The sequence below is a fragment of the Phyllobates terribilis genome, unplaced genomic scaffold (genome assembly GCF_046119375.1).
Source record: "Phyllobates terribilis strain yellow unplaced genomic scaffold, ASM4611937v1 Scaffold_3__8_contigs__length_932513732, whole genome shotgun sequence".
In the NCBI taxonomy this organism is placed as follows: domain Eukaryota; kingdom Metazoa; phylum Chordata; class Amphibia; order Anura; family Dendrobatidae; genus Phyllobates; species Phyllobates terribilis.
This window is the reverse complement of record NW_027362763.1, coordinates 927,730,474-927,755,191: the sequence shown is the minus strand read 5'-3', so window position 1 is coordinate 927,755,191 and position 24,718 is coordinate 927,730,474. Positions and strand designations below refer to the sequence as shown.

The 24,718-nt window shown below is 40.9% G+C and overlaps 1 protein-coding gene across 1 annotated transcript in view; it reads right to left on the bottom strand.

Moving 5' to 3' along the window:
* Positions 1-24,718, bottom strand: part of LOC141257818 (protein ELYS-like) — a 113,365-nt gene that overhangs the window by 6,202 nt on the left and 82,445 nt on the right. The window contains exons 26-34 of the mRNA XM_073672828.1: positions 24,374-24,475; positions 23,983-24,184; positions 23,589-23,789; positions 22,999-23,380; positions 21,524-21,617; positions 19,713-19,792; positions 11,372-11,541; positions 7,496-9,065; positions 32-171 (exon numbers count right to left, since the gene is read on the bottom strand). Of these exons, the coding sequence (XP_073528929.1) occupies positions 32-171; positions 7,496-9,065; positions 11,372-11,541; positions 19,713-19,792; positions 21,524-21,617; positions 22,999-23,380; positions 23,589-23,789; positions 23,983-24,184; positions 24,374-24,475 (2,941 nt within the window). The remainder of the gene's footprint in view (positions 1-31; positions 172-7,495; positions 9,066-11,371; positions 11,542-19,712; positions 19,793-21,523; positions 21,618-22,998; positions 23,381-23,588; positions 23,790-23,982; positions 24,185-24,373; positions 24,476-24,718) is intronic.

The following is a 24,718-nucleotide window of genomic DNA, read 5'->3' as shown; positions in this document are numbered from 1 at the left end:
AAGCCCAGCAACATAAAAAATGATATCCGACCTTTTCTTCCAGCATTACACTGGTAGAGAATTTTGACCTTGTCGTCCTCCTTGTACTTAGAGATGGTGGAGAAAACACGTACTCTGAAGCTATTGGTGCTGGCGTCTTAGTTGGAGAAATAAGGAGAGCTGTTTGCTGAGCTACAGAGGGAACAAACAAGTTCATTACGTGAGAAATATCTGTTCAGTTATTGTTACAAGTATGTCCATGTTTTTTAAAGTACTGGAAAGCTAAAAATGTGCCCATGGAGCACAAAGATTGAAATTTATGAAAACAGCAACACAGTGGCTTTTTTTCTAGTTTATTTGTTGGACCTGAAGACACAAGATTTGAACAAACTGGTTTCTTCCCCATCAGGTTTCACAAATTAATGTAGCCAGAAGTGTAGGTTCACCCATTATTGATAACATAAGAAAAGTTTGGTTTGTAAATGCCATTTAATTATCCCGATTATTGATCCAGAGTTACATTCTACATAAATGAGCGGCACTCAAATAGCTAGAGTTCTGCTCACATGCAGTAGGTGTCTGAGGCATCAAATCTGCTCCATAAAGCTACCTGGGGCTGCTTCTCCAGTGTGAACATGGAGTTTTACACACAATTTAGATGAGGCTATGTTCACACATTCCGTTTTTTGCTGCGTGGTTTTTTTTTCTGCAGCAAAACCTGATCTCTTGCCAGGAGGTTTGTTCAGGATTTTTCTTGCTTTGCTTGTTTTTTGGTGCGCTTTTTTCACTGTCCTTTTGTCTCTTATGCATGTACATAAAATTCAGTGAAAAAAATTACAGCACAGAACTAGCTGAGCAGTTAGTGCGGCTCTGGGTGATGATGCAGAGTAACTGGGAATCAGCACACAAATTGAAAATTTATCATTAGATTTTGATCATTCTAACTAAGATAATATTTAAACAAAACTATGCTAAACCTAAAACTTGGTGCCTTAGATGAACCAGTAAAGTCTCATTCAGATATCTGTTTTAACATGTTCTCCATAATCAGAAATAGATCATGCAACCATAAGTGTATGTGCACACGTTCAGTATTTGGGTGCAGATATTTCTGCATCTCTTGGCAGAAAAAACGCACGGTTTCTGCATGCGCTTTTTTTTACAGCAAGGAATGCTGTTTGGAGCTAAAGATATTTGAAAAAAGATACGTGGGACATCGCTTTAACCCTTTTCTGGTTTTGCGCACCTTATTCCATGAGCCATGACTTATTTTTTTTCAACATGTCCATGTGAGGGCTTGTGTTTTGCAAGACGAGTTGTACTTTTGAACGACACCATTGGTTTTACCATATTGTGTACTGAAAAACAGGAAAAAAATTCCAAGTGTGGCGAAATTGCAAAAAAGTGCAATTCCGCCTTTTTTTTGTTTTTTTACCATGTTCACTCAATGCTAAAATTCACTTGCCATATGATTCTACAGGTCATTAAGAGTTCGTAGATACCAAACATGTATATGTTCTCTTATTTGAGTGGAAAAAAAAAAATCCAAAAAAGGCGCCATTTTCCGAGACCAGTCGAGACTTTATTTTTCGTGGTCTGGGCTGGGTGAGGGCTTATTTTTTGTGCATCGAGCTGATGTTTTTATTGATACCACTTTGGTGTAGATACGATCTTTTGATAACCTGTTATTGCATTTTATTGCAATGTTGCGGCGACTAAAAAAATTTTCATTCTGGCATTTGGATTTTTGTTCTCGTTACGCCATTTACCGATCTGATGAACACTTTTTTTATATTGATAGATCGGGCGCTTCTGAAAGCAGGATACCAAACATGTGTATATTTGATTTTTTATGGTTTTATTTTGAATAGGGCAAAAGTGGGGGTGGGAGCGATTTAAACTTTTAAAAACTTTTTTTTTCTACTTTTTACTTGCTTCAATAGTCTCCATCTTCCGATTACCTGTGTTACACATAGCAGGGCATTAGTCCCGCTATGTGTAACAAAACTGCTCATCGGCTATGAACGCCGACCGCCGAGTGGCGCTCATAGAAGATTGGCTATGACAACCACAGAGGTCTCCTGTAGACTCCGGGTTGTCATGACAACCCATCGGAGACCCCCGATCAAGTGACACGCTTCCGGCATGATCATGTTAAATGCTTTTGTCAGAATTTGACAGCGGCATTTATCATGTTAACAGCTGCGGGTAGATCGCGATTCCACCCGTGGCTGTTAGGGGCATGTCCAGATCAGCTGTCATTTGCCCGGAAAGGTGCAGGCTTAGCACCGGAGCCCGCACCAAAAGGGGAGACACGACATGCGCTGTACATGTACGGCGCATGTCGTGAAGGGGTTAAAGAATGTGTCTGTTTTATTTCAAATAAAGTGTTTTATTCTTGGCATGTGTGTTTATTTCACGGTTTACTTACAAGTTTAGTAATAAGGGTGTCTGGCTGACACCTCTTCATTAATAAAGCTTGGGCTTTATGTCAGCGACACCTAATCCCATTACCCTGATGCATCAGGAAGAATCTGGGCTAAGTGCCAGAATTGGAACATTAAATATGAAGTGTCATTTCTTGGGCAGCGGAGGGCTGGTATTTTTTAGCTTAAAAAGAGCTATTAGGCCAATATGTCCCCTGGCTATTAACAGCTCACAGCTGTTTGGTTAAGCCTTTAGGGTACGTCCCCACGATCAGGAACAAGCAGCGCTTTGGACTACGCCCAAAATGCTGCATTCTAATTCCGCACTTGTTTTGTCAGTACATGTGGATCCACTGCATGTAATGACATTTCAATCGGTCAAAATCTGCAAATTGACATGCTGCGGGTGAGTTTACACAGCGTCAAAAACAAGCAGTGGGCATGGGATTTCTTATGAAATAAAATGAATTAAGTAAAATAAATGGTGTGGGCTCCCGCGTCATTTTCATATCCAGCAGAGGGAAACCTGGGGGCTGATATTACTAGCCAGGGAAGGGGCAATTAGCCAAAAATGTTCCCTGCCTATTAACAGCCCACAGCTGTTACCTTAGCGTTTACTGGCTAGATACAAGAGGGACCCCTGAAAAAAATTGACGTAGGGTCCCCATATAAAATCTGACCAGCAAATGCTAAACAGACAGCTGTGAGCTGATATTAATAGCCAAGGAAGGGGCCATGGATACTGGCTCCCTCCGAGGCTAATAGTATCAGCCCTCAGGGGCCCTAGAAATGGCGCATCCGTAAGATGCGCCAAATCTGGCGCTTAGTCTCCGCTCTTCCCACTTGCCCTGTGGCGGTGGCAAGTGGGGTAATAATGTTGGGGTTCATGTCAGCCTTGTATTAGCAGCTGGCATAAAGCCCAGGTTAGTAATACCAGGTGTCTATAAGACACCCCCATTACTAACCACATAGTATGGTTCTGAAAAACACATGGACTGAAAAAAATCCTTTATTTGAAATAAAAGTCCACACGGTTTTAATCATTTATTTAAAGATAAACAGTTATATTTACCTAACGCCTAATCTCCTGAAGCCATTGTCATCAGTAAAAGAAACAGAAAATAAAAATACTCACCTAACATCTAATCCGCTGAAGCCAGTCACTGAAAAAAATAAAATAAAACCACAACCATATCCCTCATCTGTTCGAGGTGATGACATTATCCACAGTGTCCCACGAAGATTTAGGTCAGTTCTAGAGAAGTCACAGCAGGCTATCCACGGACACAGGAGTATAAAATCGCTCCTGTGACAGTGCACAGCACTGAGCTGCAGGGAGAGAAGTCACCGGAGTTCAATCAGCTGATAAGCTCTGGTGACCTCACGGCACCACCGCTGCATGAGAATTTTCTGACACAGCAACGGTGCAGTGAGGTCACCGGAGCTCATCAGCTGATTGAACTCTGGTGACCTCTCCCCCAGAAGATCAGCGCTATACACTGCCGAGAGCGATCACACTCCTGTCAGTGTATCGCTGGCTGCTGGATGATCTTATTGCCGTGGGACACTCGGGATTATGGCAGATATGTGAGTATATAGTGGTTTACTATTGTTTACAGGTGACATGGGCAAAGGGAATTAGGCAAAACCACACAAAGTTGACATGCAGCAGTTTTAAACGCATTGCAAATCCTGACTAGCGTTTTTTGCCCAATTCTGAGCGGAAAAAATGTTGCTAAAACGAACAGTGTGCACACAGCCTAAGGGTGTGCACGCGTTGAGTATTTGGTGCAGAAAATTCTGTATCTCTTGGCAGGAAAACGCAGCATCAAAAATGTTGCAATTTTGCCTAGTTTTTTCAGTGCATTCAATGGTTGAAAAACGCAGGCAAAAACGCACAGAAAATTGACATGCTGCAGATTTTCTGCACCAGACCTGCAAGTCAAAAATACTCAACGTGTGCATGACACTTCAGGTTTCTCATTCACTTTGCTAGCACCAGGTTTTGTCACAAATTCGCGCACAAAAAAAACCCGCATCAAAAAAAGCACTAAATCTGCAACATGTGCACACAGCCTAGGGGTATGTGCACACGGTTGGGACTGGCAACACTTTGAAAGCAGCATACTTTATGCTGCGTCCAAATCGCTGCACGCAGGTGAATCCGCATGTGTAAATTGAACCATGCGGATTCACCGCAATCAATAAATTGTAGTGATCTAATTTCTGTTGCGGAAACTAGCGGCTCTGCAAGAGAAATTAACATGCTGTGGTCTGGAAAGACGCACCGCATGTCCGAGGGTGATCCGCAGGTGCACAGAGACGCATAGTGGGAATGGGATATCTTGAAATCCCATCCACTATACTGTAACATCTGGCCACTGCGGATTGCACGCAGCGCTAGTGCGCTGCTTCCAATCCGCAGCGATTACCCTTACACTGAAAGAATTGACATGCTGCAGATTTAAAGCTGCACCAAATCTGCAAATCACAAATAAGCAATGTCTGCATGAGACTTCAGGATTCTCATTCACTTTGCTTGCTTCAGGAAATCCTTCAGGTTGTGACAAATCTGCACTGAAAAACGCAGCAAAAATGGCAACATATGCACATAGCCTAATAGTCTATAGCGAGGATCACGTTTTTGTGTGTCTGTATAAAAAAAAAAAAAAATCACGGACACGTCTGATTTCGTTTAAATTCACGGATAAAATCCAATCAATACAAATATATGGATCTGAAAATGCTATCAATATGCAGTTTTTAACATTTGGAAGGTAGAAAAGGCTGTGATTTTTTTTAATGCATACAAGAAAATTACTGCTGAAACACTGACTGTAAAAAGGGACATAATGACCAAAAACTGAGGAATGTCAGATTCAAAATGCTGATGAAATAAAACAGACATTTAAAGGGAATGTGTCACCCCCCTGGGCGATATCAGACCTCAACTATGGGCATACAGGTTATAGAAAAATAAATCTATACATACTTGTATGGCCCATAGCAGAGGTCTGATTGCAGAGAAAACCACTTTAATCAATTCTATTTTGTACAGGCTTGGCGTCCGGGGAACGACAAGCAATCCCCACCTATCTGCTTATTATTCCCCAAAATCCCTGCCTCTCTGCTTAATTATCATATCCCCCCACTCCCCTGCATGTCACAGGACCCTGTGTGGTGCACTGTGCTCCCTGACTTCCGGGCATGCGCAGAGGGCCGCTCACAAAGAGCACGCTTTGCTTCATCCCGGCACAGTCTACCTGTGCTCTGCGCCGCAGGTTTCTATTGCGCAGGCGCCGGGGGTCACTGTCACTTTCCAACGCCTGCGCAATAGAAACCTGCGGCGCAGAGCACAGGTAGACGGGGCCGGGATGAAGCAAAGCGCTCTCTATGTGAGCGGCGCTTTGCACATGTGCAGAAGTCAGGGAGCACAGTGCACCACACAGGGCCCTGTGACGTGCAGGGGAGGGGGGGGATATGATAATTAAGCAGAGAGGTGGGGATTTGGGGGAATAATAAGCAGATGTCTGGGGGACACCAAGCCTGTGGAAAAAAGAATTTATCTCTGCAATCAGACCTCTACTATGGGCCATACAGGTATTTATAGATTCACTTTTCTATACCCTGTATGGCCATAGTAGAGGTCTGATATCGCCCAGGGGGGTGACAGATTCCCTTTAAGGCCTTATACTTCTCTACCAACTCTAAAACGCAATACATCTTCTGTGGTCAAGTTGCATCTCGTGTCTCGTTTCGTAACTACAGCCATGGATGAAAAGTAGGAGCCCACCAATATCGCAAATGTTACTCTAGCAAAGCTTTAAATGATTAAATGAATGCAGTGTGTCTATGAAACAATATATGTGTGGAATTTCGGCACCCATGTGTTGTACTACAAGTAGTTGTCACATGCACAGAACTGCTGTAACAGTTAGGAATTGGTATTAGCTGCAAATACACAGTTTTAAAACCTCAACTGAAGGATACAATTTAACAGGCCATACTTTAGTATATATACAAGTAGACAAGCTTTCCCCTACAAATTAACAAAATCAAACAGTTCAACAGTAAACTTTACATCCGATGCTTTGTAAACCATACATGTTTCAGACACCCAAAAGAAAGAAGTGAAACACTAATGGTTTCACTGCATTTTCAGGTGACCTTTCAGAACAAACTGATGAGTGTACAGTACATTAGGAACACCATTTCTAGCCATTATGACTTGCACAGGCATTTTCAGCAGTTTTTACCTCTGAACTAGAAGATGCAGCAATTTCCCATGTGCTTTTCGGCTTTTATTTCCCTACAGTTTCCCTGGTCTGCCCTTTTATAACAGCAAGTGTAACTTGTTATCTCACCACAGACAGATCAGTAGACTGATTTGAGCAGTATTGAGAATACATCAGTGCTTGGAAACAAAGTGGCTGATAAGTGGAGAATCATTTTTCTCTAATAAGATATATTACAAAAAGTTTCTGATCTCCATCTTTACTTTTGATTCATGAAACAAATAAGTTGTTTTAAAAATCAATGTATTTTTCCAAATGGTCCTTTTGGAACGCAATTTTTCCTCCAAGCAAGAGAAGACTCTTTATATGATGTTTTATTACTTTGCCAGAATTCTTTTAATCTATACTTCATTCTATGTTGTTTTTGCACTTGCTATGTTAACACTGTGGTGCGATTATGTTAAGACGATCTTCCTCTCTCTTTTTCTTTACTCTTCCTCCCTACCCCATTTTCTCTTTCCCTTTATTTGGTTACCTTTCCTTTCCCTTCATCCCTTTCCTGACCCCTTGTTCGCTATACTGTAAAAATCTCCTAATAAAAAGAATTTTAAAGAAAAAATGTATTTGTCTAGAAGCCTCATATCATGGAGAATATCAGATGGCTGAAATACTCCTGCACGTTAGGGACTATTTCACAGGTTCAGCACCTATACATAGTATGAGTCTACTAAACCATGATGGTTCTATGGGGATCAGAGTTTTACCCAGTAGTACCATGATCCACATGTTGCGTCAACATTAAAGTTTCTTAGCATGAAACCATTATTTTAAAAGGAAACGGATGTCTAAACAAACCTTTTGGTTTTCTTCCACGTCTTGGTGTAGGTGATGAGAATGCAAATTCAACAGGAGTGGCATCTGGCATTGTAACAATGTTCGCTTTACTCCTTGTTGAACGGGTTGTTCTCTTCTGCTCTTCATCGACATCAGCAGAATCCTCTATATCTGTTTTACCAATAGACTTTTTTGCAGTTTTTCTAGAATTGACTGTGATCACCTCTTGTGCTGTGACATTATTGTCATCTGTATCTTTTTTATCAATCTGATTTTCTGATTTGACTCTAGACCATCTTAAGAGTAGCCTTTTAGGAGAATGAGGAGGGCTGGAGTCAGGTTTGTTGGAAGCCTGTGAGGCACCAAGCTCAAAGTGTTTGACCAACTCATTCACAACTTGTTTGTTCCTTAGTCCCCTTGTACGTGTAGAAACAAGTGGTTCAGTCTCAACATTCTCAATGTTTGATTCACTTTCCCTCTCTTGTACTAGTTTGGACGATCTAGTTATTCTAGTAGGTGTTGTCGGCATTACAGTTTTTACATCCACAATATCTCCTGTATTTATGTGGTTATCCAATGCTGCAGCTTTTCCTCTGCGGGTTCTAGCAGGAGAGGCTGGCATCTTTGTTACAATTTCTTCTGTAACAGTGGTTTCACTTTCTGTGGACTGAGTTTGATCAGAAGCAGAATTTTTAGTTCTTCTAGAAATTCTTGTGGTAGTAATGGATGGTTGGTCCTTTTGTTGGATTGGTAATGTTGTACTTAAGTTTTCAGGATTATCCTTGGTTTTTCTACTGCCTCTTTTAGGGGTTGTAGGAAGTGGAAGGGTATTGTTGGTATTGTCGGATACCTTAGTAGTTCTCCTGATACTTCTGCGAGGGGTTGGAGGCTTTATTAGTATAGTAGATTTGCCTTCAGTTGGAGAAGTCTGCAATTCATCCAGATTAAGCTTCAGCTCATCTACTTTTTCAGGGGGTGTTATCCTTAGAACTGTGTTAGAGTTTGTTTGCTTAACCTTGTTTACAGGTGTCCTAGCGATATCGTGTGCATTTCTGAGTTTCCTTTCAGTTTCATTTTCAGAAACTGAATCACTATTAACTTCTTCCGTAAAATCCTTATCCCTATTTTCTTTAAGAGCATCGAGCACGTTTTCTGCAATGGCTGCATTGATAGGTTCAGACATAGAAGGCAGTGTTTCAGTAACCTTAGTCCCTTCCTCAGTGTCAAGAGCCAAGGCATTATCACAAGTTTCATCACTGCTAACTGTAGCTGTCAAATTGACCTTTTCATCACTGAGATCACATGGATCCATTGACGGTGCTTTTAAGGTTTCATCACCAACATCATCTGCTTTCAGAGATTCCTCTACATCATCTCCTTCAAGTATCAAGCTAAAATTATTTGCTGGTACAGAATGTTCATCGTCCAAGTCCTTTCTCGCATCCACAGAATCGTTTTCATTGGCAGATTCATAATTGTTGCAATAACGGTCAGCATTATTCTCCCCATTAGGGTCTTCAACGGCTGAACTTATTTGTTGATATGTCACCTCTGGTTCAGGGGCTTTAATATTCACGGTGTAATCCAAATCCTGAGAAAAAAACAACTTATAGTATTTATAACACATAGCGACAGTTGATAAGTAAAAGAAAAAACAAGTTAGCAGTCATTTTGCTTTGCGGTCTGCAGGAGAGGAAATTGGTGTCTTCCGGTTGTCTAGATGACTACTTGCTCTTCCTTATAAGTGGAAATATAATTCAAAGTCAACAAGTATATGAAAATATTCATGCAATACAGAGGCGTAATAGAATATTGGTCTTGGCCACAAAAAAAGTAAAACCATACCTTTATGTCCCCTGATTGCAAAGCATTTTTTGTTTGCACCTCTGTTAATATTACTCATTCATTTGTCTGATGAATGTAGTGCAGAGTGTCAAAGAAGCATGAAAAAGACGCTGACCATCATCATAGCAGCGCCAGCAGAGTAATATTTTGACATTTAGACTATTTTGTGTCCTCTTAGGACATCAGAACAAAGCAATTTAGCAGAAGACATAGAAGATTTGGATGCCACCAAGGAGAATCAAAAGCTCCAGGTACAGATAAAATAATCTCACGATAACGATTTCACGGGATCACACTACTGAGGCCAGTTGGACAGTCCCCATACTGACGGGTGAAAACTGTCCTGTTGCCAATTCAATCAAAATTATGTCATTAGATTTGCAAACACATGGGGCCTGCAGCAGAAGAACAGAGGCAAGCAAGAGAAAAATAATGGTCTGCAATCAGAGTAAAGGAATAAAGGTGTGGTGCTAGGTAACAGAAAATAGCAGCTAATATCAGTAACACAATACAACATAAGAACACTATAATAATGGAAACTCTTGTAGATACACTTATGACGACAAGCACTGCACACCAGAAAGCTAGCATTATATGAATACAAGGTAGTTGTAGGTTAAACCACAGTGGTAAGGTTTGATTTTATTTAAAAATTATAGTGTTTAAAGGGAAGCGGTCACCAGTGAATCGGGCTCTATGATTGCAGTCAGGTATGTTTTTCCAATAACTGCTCTGACATTTCAGAAAAGAAATACTTTGAAGAGCCGGCTTCTCCTCCTACTGGTTTAGTTGATTGAAAGGTACACAGATGGGAAAGTTCAATTGACGAGAGCAGCGCAAGGAGAAGTCGGCTGGGGCATGGCGTCGTACTAGTCAGGTCTCTCCTTATGGTCCCTGACTGGCTCTTCAAACTGATTGTTCTCTCAAACACCATTGTGTTTAAAAGAATGACATACCTGGCTGTAATCATGCAGCCAAGATTCAATTCACATTTCCAATGGTTTGGGGCAGTATCATTTGAGTGACAGATTGCCTTTAAAATTCTAAGGCTCCAATTCATCATTTGCAGGTTTTTTAAAGTCACTTTTTAGAGCCAAAAGTCACAATCTTAAAAAGAAATGTTGCATGTTAGTCTTCAACTGCACAAAATAAAGTCATATACATTGTGTTCTCTGCTAGGGGTACATGAATACATTACACAAAAACTGGCATTTCGAGAAGTCACAAATGAGGACTAAAACATCAGTATAAAGAAAACCACACACACATTGTAAAAAACAAAAGACAAAACTAAGCATAGATGGCTTTAAAATGTGCAATTTAAATAAATGGGAAGCAAACAAACACTGTGGATCTCAAGGATTCTCATTCAGGCACGTAAACTGCTGCCATATCATTGGCTAGATCCAAACCCTCCAACCTTAACAGAATTTAAGAATAAAATTAATAATATTATATTTATGAAAAAAGTAGTGTATCAGAAGAGAAACGCTATGCATATACGAGTCTCTGTGGAGACCCTGGTTAGATACTAGTATGTAGGAATGCAAACCGGGAGCAAGAGATCCTTGCTATTCTCCATCCTTTTACACATAGGCCTTGAAAAAAAGGAGAAAGGAAGGAATAATCGAAATTAGGACCCTATGACAGAACAATCAATGAGAATCAGCTCTTTGTTAGATAGATGGATATTCTCTCTGCTCAAAGGGCTAGTGCATACCAATTCCTGTTGATTTATTGTTGTTTTCGATTAATTGACATCTATATATATAAAAATAAAAAAAATACTATGATTGCTTTTAACTGAACTGTAACTATGTCAATATCTTATGTTTTTGTTTTCCTTTTCCTGTTTGGAAAAAAAACAAATGGAAAGCTCTAGGTAAAATGGTTTTGTTTAATAAAAAATGAACAAAAAAACCCTGTTAGAAACAAATTTTACATAAAAAAAAAACAACAACAAAAAAAAGATAGACAATGCATCGAAGCCTAACTTTTTCTCACACTTCTACAGTAAGCTTAGAAGCAAACTGTGGTAACCATTATCATTACCTGAATCTCCGCAAAGTGAGAAAATAGTGGTGCGATAGAAGGAATTTCCTCAACAATTAGAACATTCTCCTCCATAATTTGCAGCTCAGATTCATGCTCTTTCCTTTCTTGACCAAGATTTTCAGAATGGGTACTCTCAATTTCTTCACTATCATGAATACTAATCACAGCTGAAGAAAAGAAATATATAATTTTTTTTTTTTTCAAAAAAAGGGCAGCCATTCAAATACATACAAGCTGTTAATACTGAGAAGTGCAGATACCCCTCTTCATTATACCATTTTCATTTCCAATCTTGTAGAACAGGGTTCCCCAACTCCAGTCCTTAAGGCCCACCAGCAGATCATGTTTTCAGGATTTCCTTACTATTATTTTGACCGATTGTAGTGTCATTATATGCGGTGGTTTCACATGTACCGACAACAAAAATGCGGTATTAGAACACAGCGTTTTGGACGCAACAAAAATATGCTGCATTCAAAGTGCTGCTGAGTGCTGATCGGAGGGACGCAGCGGCTAATGAACCAGCAGTGAGATGTTATTTAATGGCCAGGGACCAGGCACCTTCCCAGGCTAAAAATACCAGCTCACAGCAGCAGCATAATTTACTTGAATAGAAATGCTAATTAAGACTGGGTGAATGTGACTAGCTTTTGATGTACAAAAATGCTGTAAAAAAAGCATGTAAAACACCAAGGTTACTTACCGGTAGCCGGTTTTTCCTGAACCCATGACAGCACACCTTGAGAGGGTTCGGCCCCACCAAGGACAGGAAACTGTCTGAAATAAAAGGGCGGTACCTCTCTCTCGCTTCAGTTGGTTTCCAGTCCTTGATGGGAACCTGTCTGTGGAAGAAAAGAATGCTGTACCTGGATCGGTACCTGGATCTGTTCCGGTGTGAAAGAGAAGGTGCCGGCCTGTGCACCGGGTTCCAGGCTTCAGGAGTGCCGTCCAAGGCGCAGCGGTCTGCGGGGAGCCGGAGCCCTGCTCACCGCCTGCGCACGCTCGGACACGGCCCCAGGGAACCATGGACGGCGCTTCTGGAGCCTGGAACCCGATTGCACAGGCCGGCGCCCGCTCTTCCACACCGGAACAGACCCAAGAACAGGAGACCAACTGAAGCGAGGGAGAGGTACCGCCCTTTTATTTCAGACGGTTTCCTGTCCTTGGTGGGGCGGATCCCTCTCAAGGTGTGCTGTCATGGGTGAGGGGAAAAAACGCATGTAAAATCCGCATGCGATTTATCTGCCAGGGAGAGACAAAAACGCTCAGGAAATTTCAGCTTCAAATCCGCATCGTGCGCAAATACCCTTACACAGGAGATGGAATTACTGCCTGTGCAGGTAATGTAATTATCACCTGAGCAATACTAATGAAATCCTGAAAACGTGACCTGTTGGTGGGCTTTGAGCACTTCAGTTTGGGGAAGACTGTTGTAGAACATAAACCCTGAGTCGAGTTTGCACTGCATAGATAGTTGTAGATAAAATAGGCCATACGCTTCAGGTTCTAGATGGCTGGAAAAGCCCATTAAGATTAAACTGAATTTTGATGCCTTTTTATGACAGATGAAGATTGAATGCAGATATCTTAAGAAAAATGCACGTAAGTTTTGGATTTTTTGAGGGGGATGTTGTTGGGTGCTGGCTGTAGTTGAAAAGTGTTTCGATGCCAGATCTGCATCGCATAAATTTATGCTGACACTAGACCACAGATAACAGCAGAGACTGCATCATATTTTATAAATACAAATTGCTGATCAATCTTCTAAAACGACCATCTTTACAGAGCAACCATGACAGACGAGCCATTCAGGATTTGTCTGTCTGATATCCCTAATGGTTTGCTTTAGTGTTCTTTGAGGGTCAGCTCGCATATGATCACATGCATTCAAGAAATGGCAAGTGTAAGGGGAAATTACATGGTCTTATCATGCACAGCCACACTTTGCACATTGTATTGACAGGCTGATTTTACAGAGGACCCAGCATATCTGCTTAGTATCGGCAACAAAATGGACATGCTGTGCATTTCGTTACTCAAAAAATGTCCTCAAATCAACACCATTCCTCTGCAAAGTGTGAATAGGGCTTTAACCCCTTTACAACCCAAGGTGGTTTGCAGGCCAATTTTTACAATTCTGACCACTGTCACTTTATGAGGTAATTACTCTGGAACGCTTCAACGGATCCCCCTGATTCTGAGATTGTTTTTTCATGACATATTGTACTTCATGATAGTGGTAAAATTTCTTCGATATCACTTGCGTTTATTTGTGAAAAAAATGGAAATTTGGCAAAAATTTAGAAAATGTAGCAGTTTTCAAAATTTGAATTTTTATGCCCTTAAATCAGAGAGATCGGTCACACAAAATAGTTAATAAATAACATTTCCCACATGTCTACTTTACATCAGCACAATTTTGGAACCAACATTTTTTTTTTTTATTGGGGAGCTATAAGGGTTAAAAGTAGACCAGCGATTTCTCATTTTTCCAACAAAATTTACAAAACCATTTTTTTAGGGACCACATCATAGTTAAAGTCACTTTGAGGGGTCTTTATGACAGAAGATACCCAAAAGTGACACCATTCTAAAAACTGCATCCCTCAAGGTGCTCAAAACCACATTCAAGAACTTTATTAACCCTTCAGGTGCTTCACAGGAATTTTTGGAACGTGGAAGAAAAAAAATGAACATTTAACTTTTTTCACAAAAATGTTACTTTAGACCCAATTTTTTTTATTTTCGCAGGAGTAACAGGAAAAAATGGACCCCAAAATTTGTTGTTCAGTTTCTCCTGAGTAAGCAGATACCCCATATGTGGGGGAAAACCACTGTTTGGGCACACGGCAGGGTTCGGAAGGGAAGGAGCGCCATTTGACTTTTTCAATGTAAAATTTGCTTGAATAATTAGTGGACGCCATGTTGCATTTGGAGAGCCCCTGATGTGCCTAAACAGTGGAAACCCCCACAAGTGACACCATTTTGGAAACTAGACCCCTCGGGGAACTTATATAGATGTGTGGTGAGCACCTTAAACCCCCAGGTGCTTCACAGAAGTTTATAACATTGAGCCGTAAAAATAAAATTTTCACATTTTTCCCACAAAAATGTTTTTCAGCCCCCATTTTTGCATTTTCATAAGGGTAACAGAAGAAATTGCACTATGCAGTTTGTTGTGCAATTTCTCCTGAGTTAGCAGATACCCCATATGTGGGGGAAAACCACTGTTTGGGCGAGCGGCAGGGTTCGGAAGGGAAGGAGCGCCATTTGACTTTTTGATTGTAAAATTTGCTTGAATAATTAGCGGATGTGCCCCTGCTGTGCCTAAATAGTGGAAACCCCCCCACAAGTGACACCATTTTGGAAACTAGACCCCTCAGGGAACTTATCTAGATGTGTGGTGAGCACCTTGAACCCCCAAGTCATTTACAGAAGTTTATAACATGGAGCCATGAAAAAAAAAAAAAAAAATCAAACTTTTTCCACAAAAAAGATGTTTTAGCCCCAATTTTTTTATTTTCACAAGGGTAAGAGGAGAAAATGGACCCCAAAAACTTTTGTGCAATTTCTCCTGAGTACGCCAATACCCCATATGTGGGGAAAATACAGTGTTTGGGCGCACGGCAGAGTTCAGAAGGGAAGGAGCACTGTGTGACTTTTTGAACGCAAAATCGGCTGGAATCGAGAGCGGACACCATGTCGCGTTTGGAGAGCCCCTGATGTGCCTAAATAGTTGAAACCCCCCACAAGTGACCCCATTTTGGAAACTACACCCCTCAAGGATTTTATCAAGGGGTATAGCGAACATTTTGAACCCAGAGGTACGAGACAGAATTTGATGACATTAGGTCATCATATTGAATAAGTTGTCATTAGCCTTGAGCGCAAGTGCTCGCTGCTTGAGTTTGCATCGGGTACTCAGGTATGCACCATGTATCACGGGTGCTCAAGTGAAATGCTCGAGTCCCTGCCCGCATGTTTCACGGTTATTAGACACCCCCAAAAAAACATGCTGGGATCGCTCGTGCATGGCAGGCAATCCCCACGAGGTTTTTTTGGCCACGAAGTATGTGGGGCGGAGACTCGAGCACTCGCGATACTCAATGCATACCTGAGCACCCAATGCAAACTCAAGTAGCGACCACTTGCGTTCAACACTAGTTGCCATATCGTCATTTTTTTTTTTTCTTTTGAAAAAAAAAAACCAACCCTAACATTAGCACAACCCTAACCCCAACCCCAGCCCTAGCGTTTATTTTTCACGCCGTTCCTAGTGCGGTATAAGTGATTAGACGACTTTATTCTTCGGGTCGGTGCGACTACAGAGATACCAGAATGATATCGGGTTTTTTTGATTGACAGCTGTCACACACTAAAAGACGCATTTTGTAAAATCTAGTTTTTGCATCGCCATATTTTGAGAGCTATAATTTTTCCATATTTTGGTCGGCAGTCATGTGACTGCTTGCTATTTGCGGGATGAGTTGACGTTTTTTTATTGGTGCCATTTTCAGGCACGTGACATTATTTGATCGCTTTCTATTCCAGCTTTTGGGAGGCAGAACAAACATAACAATTCAGGAATTGTTTTTTTTTTTTAAAAAATTTTTATTCTACTCCGCGTGTGGTAAAATTGATAAGGTAGCTTTATACTTCGGGTCAGTACGTTTACAGCGGTACCACATTTATATTGTTTTTCTATGTTTTGGCGCTTTTACACAATAAAAGCTATTTTATAAAAAAAAATATTTTTTTGCAACGCTTTATTCTGAGAGCTATAACTTTTAGATTTTTCGGATGATGGCGCTGTATGGCGGCTTGTCTCTTGTGGGACAAGATGACGTTTTCAGCGGTACCATTTTTATTTATATTTTTAATCGCGTGTTATTCCATTTTTTGTTTGGCGGTATGATAAAGCATGGTTTTTTGCTTTTTTTTTACCGTGTTCACTGAAGGGGTTAACTAGTGAGACAATTTTATAGGTCAGGTCGTTACGGACGTGGCGATACCAAATATGTGTACTTTTATTGTTTGTTTCTTTTTTCCATAATATTTATTGATGGGTACATTATATTTTTATTTTTGGTGGATTATTTTTTTTAAAATATTGTTTCAATTTTTTTTTTCACTTTCTGAAAGTTTTTTTCACTTTACTTTGTCCCACTCTGGGACTTTCACTTTTTTTATTCTGATCGCCTGCATAGCATAGGGATGGAGCACCATCCCTATGCCATGCAGGCAGTCAGCGCTGCACAGTGAGAAGATTGTTTGGTCATGCACTGCGCATGACCAAACAGTCTTCCTGCTGTCTAGTGACCCGGATGTTGTCATGACGACATCGGGTCGTCATGACGACATCGGGTCATCATGGCAACACCCGGGAAGCCGCGGCAGACAGCGCTGGAGGCCGGAAGAGGAGGTGAGTATTGCGATCACCTCCCCTTAGCCACCGCAATGCTGCGATCGACTTCGATCGCAGCATTGTGGGGGTTAATGTGTCGGGAGCGGTGCGGGACCACTCCCTGCACATAGAACCGGGTGTCAGCTGTGATAATCAGCTGACACCCGGCGGCGATCGCGCCCGGACAGCCTGTGTGCGCGCCCGATCGCGATGACGTACTAATAAGGGTCAGGCTCTTAAGTAAGTCATGGGCTTTAAAGGGGTTAACAAACACACCATTCAAATGTACTTTTGTTGCACATCTAATTAAAAAGTAGCCTTAAATGTTCCTTGAACAATAACGGACATTAAAGATTCAATTCTACTCTTGAGAAGTAAGCTCTCGTAATATGTGGGGAAAAAAACCCAAACATTTTCATTTTGGATTAAATCATTCTTTTTTTTCTGCGCACGTGTATATGTACAGCTGAAACCAGAAGTTTACATACACTATATATAAAGACACATATGCATGTTTTTCTCAATATCGGACATGAAATCAGAACAAACATTTACCGTTTTAGGCCAATTAGGATTACCATAATTTTTAATATTTGCCAAGTGTCAGAATAATGAGAGTGTGAATGTTTTTAAGGCGTTCTTATTAATTACTGCAAAGACAAAAGATTACATACACTAAGATTACTATGCCTTAAACAATTCTGGACTGCCCATATGATGAAGTCATGTGTTTGGAAGCTTCTGATAGTTTTTTTGGCAACATCTGAGTTAGAGACACATCTGTGGAAGTATTTTAATGCACAACTGAAACACACTGCTTCTTTGTGTAGCATCATGGGAAAGTCTAAAGAAATCAGCCAAGATATCAGGAAGAGAACTGTGGACTTGCACAAGTCTGGCTCATCCTTGGGTACAATTTCAAGATACCTGAAGGTGCCTTGTTCATCTGTACAAACAATTATATGCGAGTTCAAACAAGATGGGAATGTCCAGCCAACTTTTGACTTTGCAATAAGTAATAAAAATGCCTTAAAACATTCTCTCTCATTATTTTGGCATTTGGCAAATATTAAAAATAATGGTAATCCTAATTGACCAAAAAAAGGGAAAGCTTCATTCTGATTTCATGTCAGATATTGAGAAAAATAAGCATGTGTGTCTTTTATATAGTGTATGTAAACTTCTGGTTTCAACTGTATGTATGTAGACATATGTGAGTAGTTGCATGCATGCAGTGTCTTGATATAGGTAAGTGTGCAGGGGCAGCACGGTGGCTCAGTGGTTCAGTGGTCTTGGGTTCAAATCCCACCGAGGACAACATTTGCAAGGAGTTTGTATGTTCTCCCTGTGTTTGCATGGGTTTCCTCTGGTTTCCTCCCACACTCCATAGACATACTGATAGGGATGTAGATTGTGAGCCCCAACAGGGACAGTGCCGATAAGGTCTGTAAATTGTCTGAAATGTAAAGCACTGCAGAATATGTTGGCGCTATATAAATAAAAAAATTTAGTTATTCATTATTTTGTTCATTGTTTAGCACTTCTATTTATTTTTTTCGTTTTTTCTTTTATTTATTTTACCTTTATTATTTATTTTTTATACTTCTCTTTATTAGCAATTTTTATTGGTTTCACACTTTTTCACTATGCATAGTACTTGGACAAACCAAAAAAAATTGCTGTTTTTTTATTTTATTTTTTTGTATTGTGTATTTTTTTCTTCACACTTAGTTTCCCAACACCCTGGGATTATCAGGCTCCTTAAGGTCTCCCATTTGGCCTTTCGTCCATCCCTTAGAAGTTAGGAATGTAGCGATGCATGGTCGCGCTGGATTATGTAGACTGAGGATACTTGCATGTGGGCCATTTATGAAAGCAGATTGTTGTTTTAGTTGATGAGTGTATTTGAGAAGCACAAAAAATGTGGTACACAATTGCCATCTACATCAGTCTCTGCAGTTACCTTTTTATCCTATATTGTTTGCTGTATATTTGTATTAATAAAGATAAACTATCAATAATTCTAAAATAGTTGTTTTTATTGGTTAGTAGACTTAAAAGGGAACCTGTCATTGATTCATGTTGCCCGGGGTGTAGGCAGCATTAATCCAAACTGACTGCGCAATTGCAGCTAGTTATGTCTCTCTGCAAACATGACCAGTATCAAAAAGCCAGCCAGGGGATGAACCCGACGAGTCCGGAGTCTCCCCATAGTACCCAGCCGTACTTTTAAACTACGGACCCAGAGTTCACAATGGTCTTGATGAGGAGGCAGGGTGGAGTAGGAGGCTTCTGATTCATTAAGAGGCGCAGGTCTTAAAAGTGACTGAAGTAAGATTTGTGGCATATGGTATGCCGCAACTGGACGTAAATTAAATGAGTGGGCATAGCCGCACTTCTGTCCCAGTTACGCACAGATTGCCAGAGCTTGCCAAAACTGGCGTGAAAACTAGGGCTGTGGAGTCGGAAAGCCAAACCTCTGACTCCTCAATTTCCATGACACAGACAACCTGGCTCATGTTTAAGTGATAAATTTACTGTAGCACAGATTCATCTCAGCTAAAAGTCCTAGACCCTTAGATCAGGGATAGGACATTTCACAACTTTCCCAAATTCTTATGAAAAAATATTCCCCACAAACTGCATTGAACTACTGTACCCAATTTATTATATATTTTAAGAATTGGAGTCTGTCCATTTTATACCGACTTAGACTCCACAGCCCCGGTGAAAATAAAGTTAAAATCACAATTTTTGTGCAAAAAAAAAAAAAATTCTAAATCTTGCTGACCAATATAAAAAAAAGGAACGTTAGACAGCATTTTTTTCTTTGAGATGGCCATTACACTACACAGTGATGTGTTCTAGAAAACAATACTGTACATTGCAGTTGCACCATTCCCACTGTCTTTCACAATGGGATTCAGTACTTACAAGACGAGCCCCTGCTGGATGAGTCTGACTGCGGCTGTATTTCACTGGGCTGTGTGTGGTTTTCCACTGGAACTATAACACTGTATAATAGATGACATATAAGAGGTCACAAGAACAATAAGCCCTGATAAAAAGAAGTCCACAAGCTTTGTAATATGAATATATTGACCAAGACGTAATTACTATGTTCGTTTGCCATCAAAAGCAACTAAAACCTGACAACGGCTGACAGCTCTGGAAAAATCCCATTGAAATGAACGGTCCAGTAATCAGAAGTATGCTTGTCATGTATTCTAGAAATATTACATTTTTCTATTCTTTTAAAGTGATGTAAAATAATACTTTTGTGTCTAGATATTGCCATTTCATACTTGCTATGGTGCCACCTGAGGCTCTTGTACTTCCTTTATTAAAAAGACTACTAGTGATGAGCGAGCATGCTCATTACTAGAGTTTGCCCTGGGTACGTACCCAGTATCGCGGGTGCGAGAGTGAAATGCTTGCGTCCCCGTGCCCCCATGTTTCGCAGCTGTTAAACAGCAACAAAACATGCAGGGATTGCCTGTGTATATGAGGCAATCCCTGCTTATTTTGTGGCTGTGTAACAGTCGTGAAACATGCGGGCACAGGGTTGCGACCATTTCACCAGCGATACTGGGTACGTACCCGAGCACTTGTGCTCATCACTAAAGATTACCTAATGTGTGCAGTGGAAACACATGCCCAGTAGATGAGTCCCACTACCCACGTCCTACTGTATGTTGAGTGATTCTGGCAAGTGTGGAGACCTGCTGGAAGGAATCTGTTACTAGCAATTGCCTGATAGTTTGATCTCTTTAAAAGGGGTCCCCTTTCAACAAAACAGCTCTACTTTGCCTCTTTGGGTCCAATGCTGTGTCTGCTGCTGCTCTTAGTCTCCGTTGACAGTCTGCAGTGGTAACGTCACACTGAAAGCACTACAACTAATCAACAAGCTCAGTGTCTCGTGCCGCCAGCCGGGGCTGAGCTGCTGAACTCCGTGATTACCTAAAGCGCTGTCAATGTGACGTCACTGGAGACACAGAGCTGGACCTGGGGAGGGAAAGTAAAGCATGGTTATTTTTTTTTAACTCAGAATTGAGCCTATAGGCAAAAGTTCGTTGAAAGGGGATAATGTTCTCGATGTACATTAACCCTTTTACTGCCAAGGATGCTCTATCATACCTACATGCAATAGTTGTGGAGCAGCATTCGTGTAATGCATATCTTGAACATTATGTTTCAGGAAGTGTCTAAATCTTACCTTTGATCATATAGGGACTTTAACACAACATTTTAAGCTGGTATATATGTAATTTAGAATTTATCTGGATACTATACTATTTTATCATTTAGTTTAAAAAGCAACGCCAGAAGTGTGAAAATGGTCTGAAACATCTGGCAGTGAAAGAGCTACAGAGGAGAACTTGGCTTTCTTGGTCTGTCCATTTTAGTAAATAATAGCATCTCTCTTGTGCCATTCCTTTGCTTAATTTATTCATACATTTCAAGCAGGAATTAGGGTATGTGCACACGTTCAGGATTTGCAGCAGAAAATTCTGCTGCAAATCCTGATGTGTTGGCAGGAAAAATGCTGCATATAATACGTGGGTTTTGCAGTTAAGGGAAAACCTCTCTACAATATGTTCATAACAAATTTCCACAAACAGAATTAGAATTCTAGTAGCACATGGCTTCTCAGCCTGTGTTAGGGGTACCGCAGGCTGAGATAACACTTCCCTTGGGGTACTTGGCTTGGGAATAGTGGGGAAGATGATATAATTCACTGTTACCTGTCAACTAGTGGAACAGGTTCTTGATCAAGCGATAAGTTCCGTAGCACTTCTGCTTCTCTTTCGTGCACAAAAATATCGGTATTTATATTTTCTGAAATAAATAATACAAAAAAAGTATAATTCAGAACATTAAAGGGGTTCTCCGGTCCAAAATGACAAGTCTGCAGTCAGTGTGGCGGGCTCGTATGAATGGTGGTTTCATATGCGTTAAACATACTCCTGGCCAGAGCTCGTCTAGTGGGTGCAGCCTCGCTCCATACACTTGTATGGAGCGAAGCCGCGCCTCGTCTAGTGACGCAGATGTCCAGTGGGCGCAGCCTTGCCTCATACACTTGTATGGAGCGAGGCCGCGCCTCGTCTAGTGACGCAGCTGTCCAGTGGGCGCAGCCTTGCTTCATACACTTGTATGCAGCGAGGCCGCGCCTCGTCTAGTGACGCAGCTGTCCAGTGGGCACAGCCTTGCCTCATACACTTGTATGGAGCGAGGCCGCGCCTCGTCTAGTGACGCAGCTGTCCAGTGGGCGCAGCCTTGCTTCATACACTTGTATGCAGCGAGGCCGCGCCTCGTCTAGTGACGCAGCTGTCCAGTGGGCGCAGCCTTGCTTCATACACTTGTATGGAGCGAGGCCGCGCCTCGTCTAGCGACGCAGCTGTCCAGTGGGCGCAGCCTTGCTTCATACACTTGTATGCAGCGAAGCCGCGCCTCATCTAGTGACGCAGCTGGCCAGTGGGCGTAGCCTTGCTTCATACACTTGTATGCAGCGAGGCCGCGCCTCATCTAGTGATGCAGCCGCTCTGACCGTGAGTATGCATAACACCCATTGTAGTCTATGAGCATGCTGACATCAATTTTTTTGTGGACCGATTGCCTGCAAAAAAAATTTAAGACAAATATACGAATAGAAACATGTCTGCTTCTGATCTAATTTGTACATCAAATTCGTCCCCTAAATGGATCCATACAAAATAAAAGCGAACCCTCGGATCCATGTGCTAGCTGTTTTTTTTTACAATTTGATGGAATGGGTAGGGAAGCTTAATTTCTTTCACTTTAGCATACAAGAAAATTGAATGCCAAAACAGAAGGTGTAAATAATCACATTGAGAAAATGGATGAGAATTGAAACAAACTGATGTAGTCTGTCTTTTTTCGTGCACAAAAAAAAAAAAGAGGGGGACTCTAAATTAATTCTTAGTCTTATTTAATGCTCATGCAGAGGTTCTTGAAACTTGGTCTGAGCGCAGACCATAATGCACAAGTTATCTGCGGGTCTCACACCTTGATATGAACAACCTCATAGGCATAAATGTAGCAGAGGAGATATAATTAAATTGCTAATTATGGTAAAGATTTCCTCCAAAGCCACATGCCAATCTCTGCCGCCTCTATACAATGGTGTGTGAGTATCTTATGCGCTGCTCTATCTGCAAGCAAACATGAGCACACACAGGACATCATGGATGTGACATACCTTTCTCTGATGTCTCCAGGGCTTCCACAATTGGGTGGTGGACATCTCCAGTTACTAGCACACTGTCCAGCTCAGCATGTGGCTGCTGTTCACTACCTGAAGAATTCACAGTTGTTGAAACCACCTTGTCCTCAGGTGTTGGAGCATCATGATACTCTAGTGTTGTCTGGTTAGACCTTGCAGACACATTGCTTGCGTCTTTGCTAGCCTCCATTTTGCTTGGGCTTCCATCTTGAATTCCAGATGAAGATTCATCCATTTCATCATTGTCTGTATTAGCATCATTTTCGGTAAGCATAGCCACTCTTTCTGCCCACATAGTATGTTGACCAGACTTCAGAACAGGAGAAATTGTGGGCTCTTCTTGCTCAGTTGACAAAATCTGTTAGTAAAATATTGCTTAGTATTTAAAAAAAATGATGTGACAAAAAAAGAACTAGAGGAAAACTATTTAAGGTGTTAACTAACACAATTTTTTTTTAACATGACATAAAAAGGTGCTCAATTTATAAATGTTAAAAACAGTGTAATATACTTACGTTAAGCATGCCCACATCAAATCAGACCACTATGCATAATGCGAGACTTACCCCTTTACTAAATTTCTTGCTAATTTGCTCCATAAAAGAGATTTTTGGTTCTCTGGACCGTAAAGGAGGTGTAATTGATCTTCCAGGGGAAACTGAAGGAGAGGCCAAAGGAGTTGTGTGTGTACTGGACCTCAGAATAGATTGGGGAGTGCGTGCAATATAGTCAGAAGCCCTTGTGCTTGCCATCAAGGCTTTTGCCTTCTAGAGAGAAACACACACAAAAAAACGTTACTACAATAAGATTTGATGATCATCATCAACAAACGAACAGACCGTAGAACAATTGTTAGGACTCAAAGCCCAAGTAATTAATGAAGTAGAGCATAAAGCTATTATGCGATGCATCTCAATCCTTTGCTAAACAAACTAAAAATGTATGATGCTGAACCCTTACCTTTACCACCAGAGGAGTCTGCAGCAAGTTAAACTCCGATGCTTTGGAAAGGTTTTTTAACTGTGTAGATTTGAGAAGACTTGATTGGACAGGGCTGGAAGTCAGCAGGAAAGATCTGCAAGGTGTTTTGTAACTGACATTTGCAAAATCTGTGCCAAAGGAGGGTTCTGAAAGGACAGGGTGGACGAGAGAGTCCAACAGCCTGTAACATACAAACAACTAGGTTTATAAAAGGCATCACAATTACACATGATAAAAGAAAATGCTGTAACAATTAACAAGGTTGGTCCACACAGGACATAACTCATTACGGACGGGGAGCCCTTCTGTGTGTACAAACCAATCCAAAAGCACAGTAGGCAGCAGCATGGAAAAAAAATGTACCACTAACCCGGAGTCTCTTCTAGTTTTCAATATTGGTTTACCAACAAAAGCATCATGTATTTCCATTTTGGCATCTTGAGAAACTGGACTTGGGCTTTCATCTGTCAAACTGAAGAGCAGAAAAATCACATTCAGATATTTCGATCTCTAATAGGGTTATGGAATGGAAAAGTAATTAAAGAGTTTTTTCATAAATGGACAACCCACTATTAAATGGTCCCAGAATGGTGCTGCACAAAAGGAAAAAAATATTTTTTTTTCTATTTTATTATTTCCTTATTTTATTTACGCTCTACTTTATTTTTCTACTCCCTTTCTTTTACCTTCTGGTATTTTCTCGGCTTTATTTTCT